The sequence below is a fragment of the Coregonus lavaretus genome (assembly GCF_964263955.1).
Source record: "Coregonus lavaretus genome assembly, chromosome: 28".
Classification (NCBI taxonomy): domain Eukaryota; kingdom Metazoa; phylum Chordata; class Actinopteri; order Salmoniformes; family Salmonidae; genus Coregonus; species Coregonus lavaretus.
Window position 1 is genome coordinate 29,744,163 of NC_140015.1, and position 9,289 is coordinate 29,753,451.

General features: G+C 42.8%; 1 protein-coding gene across 2 annotated transcripts; it reads left to right on the forward strand.

Annotated features, from left to right (window-relative positions):
* The first annotated feature begins 558 nt into the window (after nt 1-558).
* On the forward strand, nt 559-9,230 carry LOC311104247 (cytosolic Fe-S cluster assembly factor narfl-like). 2 transcript variants are annotated; one of them, XM_084146003.1, is made up of 11 exons: nt 559-649; nt 1,349-1,444; nt 1,768-1,911; nt 2,068-2,200; nt 2,314-2,448; nt 2,799-2,917; nt 6,318-6,447; nt 6,578-6,650; nt 6,950-7,087; nt 7,417-7,574; nt 7,911-9,230. In XM_084146003.1, the coding sequence occupies exons 1-11, from the start codon at nt 584-586 to the stop codon at nt 8,150-8,152; spliced, it is 1,434 nt and encodes a 477-aa protein (XP_084002129.1). In that variant the 5' UTR covers nt 559-583; the 3' UTR covers nt 8,153-9,230. The 2 variants fall into 2 exon arrangements, with proteins under 2 accessions (XP_084002129.1, XP_084002130.1); XM_084146004.1 differs by having other exon boundaries at nt 2,071-2,200.
* The last annotated feature ends 59 nt before the right edge of the window (nt 9,231-9,289 follow it).

The following is a 9,289-nucleotide window of genomic DNA, read 5'->3' on the forward strand; positions in this document are numbered from 1 at the left end:
ATTGTTGAACACTGGTTGCTCATTACAAACGTGCAGTCATTACAAATTAAATGTGCAGTCATTACAAATTAAATGTGCAGTCATTACAAATTAAATGTGCAGTCATTACAAATTGAAGATTGTGTATTTTGCACATATTAGTTGATTATTCTTGATTGAAATGTATTAAAAGGTTTTAACTTGATTATTGTTATTTTATTGTTAATACAGGATTTTTTCTTTAACGAGGAGCTCTGACAGTTCCCTGGATGTGTAGGTTATGGTATCCTATATCAAGTTTTGGTCACCTTGGGTTTCCTTTATCATAGCCTACCTCAATGCTGACAGTGTACAATACCAATTAAAAGAGTGTATTGATTCATAGTTGTATATGATTTGATTCTGGTATGTGAATACTAAGAGCTGAAATAAATGGGGTTTATACGCACATTATTTATTTTTATTTAATCGCTTCGGCAAACGTGGGTACTGTTTAAAAATACCTAGCATCAAAATTGGTTGGTATTATGAGAGAAGCACATTCTCTAACGAAGCATGTTTACGACACAAAGTAAACACAAACTGCTTTACTGCAGCACTAAACATGGCGTCCCAATTTAGCGGTGTTTTGCAGTTGACAGATCTAGATGATTTTATCACTCCTTCCCAGGTAAATAACACTTAACCATAAAAAATCAGCTTATTAAACATGTTTTACATCATTTTGGCTTAGGTCTAATGTGGTTATTTTAATGTTAACGACCCACTGGTCGCCACTCGCAGTAGCTAGTTAACGTTACCTAGCTAGCTAGTTAGCTAACGTTTGCTAACCTCTTAAGTACTGTCTAGCTGTCAAATAGAGTATTATCTGTCCAACTTCCAAAGGCGTATGTTGCTCTATTGGCATTGCTGTGTAAATTGGTTGAAGCAATGGTGGTTTTGAATTGAAAGCGCATGTTTTCGTGTTTTAATCTAGATAGATAGTCGCGCAGGCTGGTGGGAGGAGTTATAGGAGGACGGGCTCATTGTAATGACTGTAATGGGATCATGGAATGGAGTCAAATACGTTGTTTCCTTCCAGCCTCCGCTACTAGCTAGTTGGTTTTCTCTCTCGCTAAGTAGCTAGGTCATCGAAATGACATGTGACTCATTTGACTAGCTAACTTCCTAGGTTGAAGAACTTAGCCAAAGATGTCCAATTTTATCTGTGACAGTTGTCTGTCGTCAGACACACCATTAGTTCATTTCACTTTAATTTCATTGGTCCTTATACTGTAAGCACCTGGATGTGACTAAGCTAGCTAGTATTGTTTGTGATTGTATTTTCCCCCTTAAACTGATTGCTACTCGCTCTCCTTTCCTTTCCCAGGAATGTGTGAAACCAGTCAAGGTGGAGAAGAAGCAAGGCAGATCTGTGGCTAAAATTCAAATAGAAGATGATGGGAGCTATTTCCAGGTTAACCAGGTGCGGATGCCTCAATGTTTCCCACATTGTGACCACAGCAGGAGCTGTGATGATATCACATTGACTAACATGTCAACTGTCATGAGCCTGCTTCACTGAGGGTGAATCTCAAAACTCCCATGTTGCTTCCTCTTCTCATCTCTCCTTCACCTGCACTTGTTCTGAAGACACAGGATTGGTGAAAGCAATATGGCTGCCTTATGGGATTTGTTTTACTTTATCAAATTAATTTGAGGAGAGGATGCTACTTATTGAGACACATTTTCTTTCTCTCTGTTTACCTACAGTACAATATTACTCCACCTTGTTCTTTGTGTCTCCAGGATGGTGGAAAGCAGAAGCTGGAGAAAGCTAAGATCACTCTGAATGACTGCCTGGCCTGCAGTGGCTGCATCACCTCAGCTGAGAGTGTCCTTATCACACAGCAGAGTCATGAAGAGATCTATAGGGTGCTACGCAACAACAAGGTAGAGTAAGGTGTGAGTGTTGTCAGCCATCTGAAGATCCACAAACAGGACCCACCAGTCATACTCAACCCAGAGTGTTCACTGATGATGATGGTGTCTGTATCTGTGCCAATAATTTATTCCCTGTGTGTAACTAGTCTCCCTTCCTCTCCCCAGCAGGCGGGTGTACCAGAGCAGAAGGTGGTGGTGGTGTCTGTGTCCCCACAGTCCAGAGCCTCCCTGGCAGCACGCTATGGCCTGAGCAGCAGTGAGGCGGGCAGGAGGCTCACCGCCTTCTTCAAGGGTCTGGGTGAGTGGGAAGGTTAAAAGATAAACATTTGTGTAATATAGGACATCAGTTTATCTGACACATTAGTGATCTACATTATATTTAGATAAAATATACTGACTGTTGTGTTTCAGGGGTTCACCACGTGTTTGACACCAGCTTCAGCCGGACCTTCAGCCTGTTGGAGAGTCAGAGGGAGTTTGTGGAGCGGTTCCATCGGAAGGGACAGGACAAGCAGGCCCTGCCCATGCTGGCCTCTGCCTGCCCAGGTAACCAGCTGTACCTCAACCCATTCACTAGTCCCTGATTATCTCCAGGCCAGAATCCTTTCAATAGAACTTCAGAAACCAAGGCCCAATTTCACAAAGTTCCTCAGATTAGAAGTGGGTGGGTGCTTATATTTGTCCTATTTCACACATGTACAAGTGTGTATTAATTGGAAATGTGTTTTTTGCATATCCCAACTCCCCCTGAGATACCCTCAGAGAGTGGGGTCACGGCCAGAAGAGGGAATAAGAGGAATAAGAGAATAGATCATCTCCTACTCTGAGACACTTTATAAATACAGGCCCTGGTCTCTTCCAGGTCCAGTAATAATACAGGCTTGTGTTGTGTTCAGGTTGGATCTGCTATGCAGAGAAAACCCATGGAGAGTTCATCCTGCCCTACGTCAGCACCACCCGCTCCCCACAGCAGATGATGGGCTCTCTGGTGAAGGGCTTCTTCGCTGGCCAGCAGGTTGGTAGGGGCTCATTGACACCCATGGTGTCCTGCATGGGTCTGTTTTTTGGAGCCGCACCCGTCCCGCGCCAGCCACATCAATTCTGATCTCCACCCGATACCAGACATCAGGACATATTTTTCTGTGCAACCCGACCCATCCGCATAAAATTGTTCTGAGAGCTGATACATTATCCGCCAAATAACATCGATTTATTTAGTGTTTATGACTCCTGAGTAGTAGGCTAATATTCCCCTTCCCTGCATGAGTGAATTTGTCTGCATGTCTATTCAACATGAATTAAGAACTATATATATATATTATTTTTTTTCTTCACAATGCTATGCGGCACATTGACAACTGAAATCGCTTTGAAAAAAGGAGCCTTCTAATTAGCCTTCTTACCTAATGAAAGCCTATAGCCGACATAACAAAACAAGACCCTTACATTCAGTATTGTTTAGATAATCAAATAGTTTAATTGAAACTTAAAGGGATTCTCCGGTACATTTGTATACTTTTTAGCCTGTAGTTCTGAAAGTAGCGTCCACGAGCTAAAAGTGGTCCCCGAAAATTGTGTACTACATCACATATTTGCATATACAGTGGGGAGAACAAGTATTTGATACACTGCTGATTTTGCAGGTTTTCCTACTTACAAAGCATGTAGAGGTCTGTCATTTTGATCATAGGTACACTTCAACTGTGAGAGACGGAATCTAAAACAAAAATCCAGAAAATCACATTGTATGATTTTTAAGTAATTCATTTGCATTTTATTGCATGACATAAGTATTTGATCACCTACCAACCAGTAAGAATTCCGTCTCTCACAGACCTGTTAATTTTTCTTTAAGAAGCCCTCCTGTTCTCCACTCATTACCTGTTTTAACTGCACCTGTTTGAACTCGTTACCTGTATAAAAGACACCTGTCCACACACTCAATCAAACAGACTCCAACCTCTCCACAATGGCCAAGACCAGAGAGCTGTGTAAGGACATCAGGGATAAAATTGTAGACCTGCACAAGGCTGGGATGGGCTACAGGACAATAGGCAAGCAGCTTGGTGAGAAGGCAACAACTGTTGGCGCAATTATTAGAAAATGGAAGAAGTTCAAGATGACGGTCAATCACCCTCGGTCTGGGGCTCCATGCAAGATCTCACCTCGTGGGGCATCAATGATCATGAGGAAGGTGAGGGATCAGCCCAGAACTACACGGCAGGACCTGGTCAATGACCTGAAGAGAGCTGGGACCACAGTCTCAAAGAAAACCATTAGTAGCACACTACGCCGTCATGGATAAAAAATCCTGCAGCGCACGCAAGGTCCCCCTGCTCAAGCCAGCGCATGTCCAGGCCCGTCTGAAGTTTGCCAATGACCATCTGGATGATCCAGAGGAGGAATGGGAGAAGGTCATGTGGTCTGATGAGACAAAAATAGAGCTTTTTGGTCTAAACTCCACTCGCCGTGTTTGGAGGAAGAAGAAGGATGAGTACAACCCCAAGAACACCATCCCAACGTGAAGCATGGAGGTGGAAACATCATTTTTGGGGGATGCTTTTATGCAAAGGAGACAGGATGACTGCACCGTATTGAGGGGAGGATGGATGGGGCCATGTATCGCAAGATCTTGACCAACAACCTCCTTCCCTCAGTAAGAGCATTGAAGATGGGTCGTGGCTGGGTCTTCCAGCATGACAACGACCCGAAACACACAGCCAGGGTAACTAAGGAGTGGCTCCGTAAGAAGTATCTCAAGGTCCTGGAGTGGCCTAGCCAGTCTCCAGACCTGAACCCAATAGAAAATCTTTGGAGGGAGCTGAAAGTCCGTATTGCCCAGCGACAGCCCCGAAACCTGAAGGATCTGGAGAAGGTCTGTATGGAGGAGTGGGCCAAAATCCCTGCTGTAGTGTGTGCAAACCTGGTCAAGACTTACAGGAAACGTATGATCTCTGTAATTGCAAACAAATGTTTCTGTACCAAATATTAAGTTCTGCTTTTCTGATATATCAAATACTTATGTCATGCAATAAAATGCAAATTAATACTTAAAAATCATACAATGTGATTTTCAGGATTTTTGTTTTAGATTCTGTCTCTCACAGTTGAAGTGTACCTATGATAAAAATTACAGACCTCTACATGCTTTGTAAGTAGGAAAACCTGCAAAATCGGCAGTGTATCAAATACTTGTTCTCCCCACTGTATGAGCTCCACGTCATTGCTCTCTCTTTCGCACTGCTGTGTGTGATTCTTGCTAGTTGTCACTCAAATGGCGATGGGCTGAATCTCATTGGCTGGAACTCGAATTGCTAGGGGGCTGGCTCATGTGGGGGAAAGTTAGGGAAAATGCCGCAGCACAGGTTCCAGAAAATAGTCGCTTTCAAACTAGGGATTTCGTGGCTAATTGAGGTAAGACAGTAATTCTGCTCATGGATTATGCATGTATGAACTACACATTGAGACATCCAGCCCAAAGCCTCAGGTTTAAAAAAATACTTACTAGTCGCTAAAGTACCTCATGTCTTTCCCAGAATAATTTATTTAGTAGGCTACACTTTTACCAGCGGCACTGGTTTAAACGTTATATGGCCTGCATAGGGTCTAAATGTACAAAAGCCTGAATTAACATAATCATTCACTAATAATTAACTGAATTATCGTAAACAAATACCTGCTTGCACTTTTTGCAGGCTGTGCATCCATCTACCGGGTTGTTGTCCTTGTCCATAATGACTCCAAAATCCTTCCAAAGTGGGGATTTCACTCGCCCCAGCACCTTTTTCCATGATTGTGTATTCCCCGATAATAACTTTTATTTTATTTGTCCTGTTACATTAGCCATTTTTGTAAAGTAAACTTGGCAATGTATTCTCACATGGGGGAAGGGAACATAAGCTCTGCATGTGGACAAATTAAAATGTTTCAGCACCACACAAATAATGGACAGTTCCCTGCTCCACACTTTCATTGCGTGCGTGGCTGCTATGTCTGCCTCACCGCTCACAGAATGGAATTCACATAGCAATGCAAAACAACAAGCTCCTGGGTTTGTAAATTTTAACAAATAAAAACATCTTGATTTAAAAAGTTTCTGACCCGCAATATAATTGTTTTGAACCGAAAGCCAACCTGCACATTTAAAAACAAACAAAAAATGACACCCGCCAGCCGATGATGCAGGAGTCTGACACTCAGCATGGATCAGGGATGCAGACTGCAGGGTTAAATATCTAGATGTTAGTTATGGAATAGAGTAAATGGAGTCAGGTGATATAGAGCAGAGATGTAGAGTAACGTTTAATAGATGATATTAAGAATGTGTGTTCATTTTCGATGATGATTCTATCATGTCTGTATAGTAGGATGAGATCTTCTAAAGGATATGACTGACAGGTGTGTTGTTGTTGCAGGGCCTGAGCCCTCAGCAGATCTACCATGTGACTGTGATGCCCTGCTATGATAAGAAACTGGAGGCCTCCAGGCCTGACTTCTACCTGGAGGAGGCTGAGACCAGAGAGGTGGACTGTGTCATCACTTCAGGTAGGGAGGACACTAAACCACTATGGCAGATAAATTCAAAGTGTGTGTGTGTCTGTGTGTGTTTTTCTGTTTTGAATCACATTTTTAAATGTACATTTTATGATGCCCGTTTCTGTTTATTTCATGACAGGAGAAGTTCTGAAGATGCTAGAGGAAGAGAAAGTGTTGCTCAGCGACGTGGAGCCAGCCCCATTCGATACAATGTAAGGGTTTGAATGTCATCATCTTTTACATTTTAGTCATTTAGCAGACGCTCTTATCCAGAGCGACTTACAGTTAGTGAATGCATACATTTTCATACTGGCCCCCCATGGGAAACGAACCCACAACCCTGGCGTTGCAAGCGCCATGCTCTACCAACTGAGCTACAGGGGACTTTTACATGTAAATGACTACATACTTGTATGTCAGGAGAACTCCAGAAGGTGTGTTTGTGCGTGCGCCGCGTGCGTCAGGAGAACTCCACACTTGCTGATGTGTGTGTGCACTTGTGTCCCTGCAGGTTCAGCAGTGTGTGTGGTGATGAGTTGCTGGGTCATGCAGGGAGTGGTTCAGGAGGATACCTCCATCACGTGTTCACACACGCTGCCAGACAGCTGTTTGGAGAGGAGGTGAAGGAGCTCACTTACAAAACACTCAAGTAAGTCAGTCGGGTCCTGCAGTATTAAAGCCCAGTTAGGAGCTCACCTCAGCTAATTGGTTAGCATTCACTTAGTTGTGTCAACTGTGAAATAGTGCAGGCAAAATACTCAGTCTCTCTTTATTTCGATGAGATTTGCAGGGAAGTCTGCCTCTGCATCCTATCAGCCATGGGAAGTATAGATTTGTTGAGAAGAATAACCTTGAAATTAGAGCAAGTTGAAGAAACAGTCGTTTGTTATTGGACAAGTCCAAGAAGTCCTTGTTTCAGTCTGATTTATTTCGTTTGGTGCCTAATGAACACAACCCTGATGAACCTGTCCCCTATAGGAACAAGGACTTCCAGGAGGTGACCCTGGAGAGGGACGGTGTGGTCGTGCTGCGTTTCGCCGCAACCTACGGTTTCCGCAACATCCAGAACCTGGTGCAGAAACTCAAGAGGGGCAAGTCACCCTACCACTTTGTAGAGGTCATGGCCTGTCCGTCAGGTGAGGAAAGAGGAGGCTTTGTTTGTTGGCTTGTTGGTTTACATTTTAGTTTAATATAAACACAAGATACTATATACAATTGAATGAAGAAAAAAACATGCATGAGGGTGGAATTGAATTATAATGTCATGTCCATTTATTTATTTACTGCTATGGTTGAAATCTTTATTCTACACCTGCACAGAAGCTACCACAGGCAATCTAGTATTAGAAAGCACACCGCATGAATTCCCCTGAGGAAAGGTTCCTCTTTGTAAAGGCATTTTTTTTAGTTCAAGTCTAACTGAATTTGTAAAACCGGGTTGTGTGTTGTTTCTTCACTGTGTGTGTATACAGGTTGTCTGAATGGGGGAGGCCAGGTGAAGCCCTTACCAGAGCAGAACAACAAGGAGTTACTACAGCAGGTGGAGGACCTGTACAGGGAGGAGCGTCCTCTAGTGCCCGAGGAGGACCAGCGCGTGGCAGAGCTGTACCAGTCCTGGCTACAGAGTGTAGGAGAGGAGAGAGCCAGGGAGCTGCTGCACACACAGTACCATGCAGTGGAGAAGGCCACCAACGGACTCCTTGTCAAATGGTGAAGAAGAGGGTGAAAGGATGTTGAGGGGTTTCTGGCTTCTGTAAGTGAATGTAAGACTGTCAGGGTACATCTCAATAGTGGCCTCCTCTGTTTCATCTCCATTGAGCTTAACACACATTAGGTGAAAGCAGCATGGCGGATTCTTGTCAGGTATTTTCTGTCACATGTCTAGTTCTTTAATAACAGTAGAAATCAGTGGAGCTTGGTGGGAGGAGCTATAGGAGGGCTCATTGTAATGGCTGGAATGGAATAAAGGGAACCGAGTCAAAGGTGGGTTCCATATCTTTGATGCGTTGGATACCGTTCGATTATTCCATTCCAGCCATTACAATGAGCCCGTCCTCCTATAGCTCCTCCCACCAGCCTCCACTGGTAGAAATAAAGGAAAGGACATGAGAGGAAATCTATTTAGTCTATTGAGATGCATCCATATTCTAGGATTATTTGAACCATTGAGTGAAATCACAAAACTTGACCTTGGATCAATGTTTATATCTGTACTGGATGACTGCAGAACCGTCCAAACGACTGAATTTACCACTTTCCTTCACGCGTTCTCTCTCATCTCTCCTCTCTCTGTCTTCCCTCTCCACCTCTGTCTCTCTCTGCTTTTAAGGACCCCTCATCTCTTGATTTCTCTATCCATTAATTCCTTTCTATGTATCCCTCTCTGTCTGTGCTTAAAGGACTGTCTCAGTCAGGTCAAATAGAGCATTATCGCCAAGTGTTTAATTACTGTGGCGGCCTATCATTCATTCATTTATACCAACATAAAGGCTGTATACATTCAGGCTATAGATTCTATACACACAAGCTAATTCATACCAGACCTTAATGTGGTTGGAGAATTATTACTTTACTACTGTTGTCAAGTGTGCACTAATTATGAATACAGCAGCAAATTCTGTTATTTCAGTTGTATGCACTGAAAAGTATTTGTTGTACTCTTGAAATGTTTTCTGATGGAATTCTAAAGAAATATTTTACATAGTTTAAATGTATATAATCTCTGCCTTATTTATAAAAATAATCTATATGATGAACCATATTTTGCATATTAAAATGCTACATTAGTGTGACTTTCAAGTACATGTTATTCACCAAATACCAGCAATCAGTGATATACATACTGACATGT

Coding starts and splice junctions, on each gene's coding strand:
- LOC311104247 (XM_084146003.1), top strand. CDS start 584: ATGGCGTCCCAATTTAGCGGTGTTTTGCAGTTGACAGATCTAGATGAT. Junction 2,918..6,317: donor GCTTCTTCGCTGGCCAGCAG/GTTGGTAGGGGC, acceptor TTGTTGTTGCAG/GGCCTGAGCCCTCAGCAGAT. Junction 6,651..6,949: donor CCAGCCCCATTCGATACAAT/GTAAGGGTTTGA, acceptor GTGTCCCTGCAG/GTTCAGCAGTGTGTGTGGTG.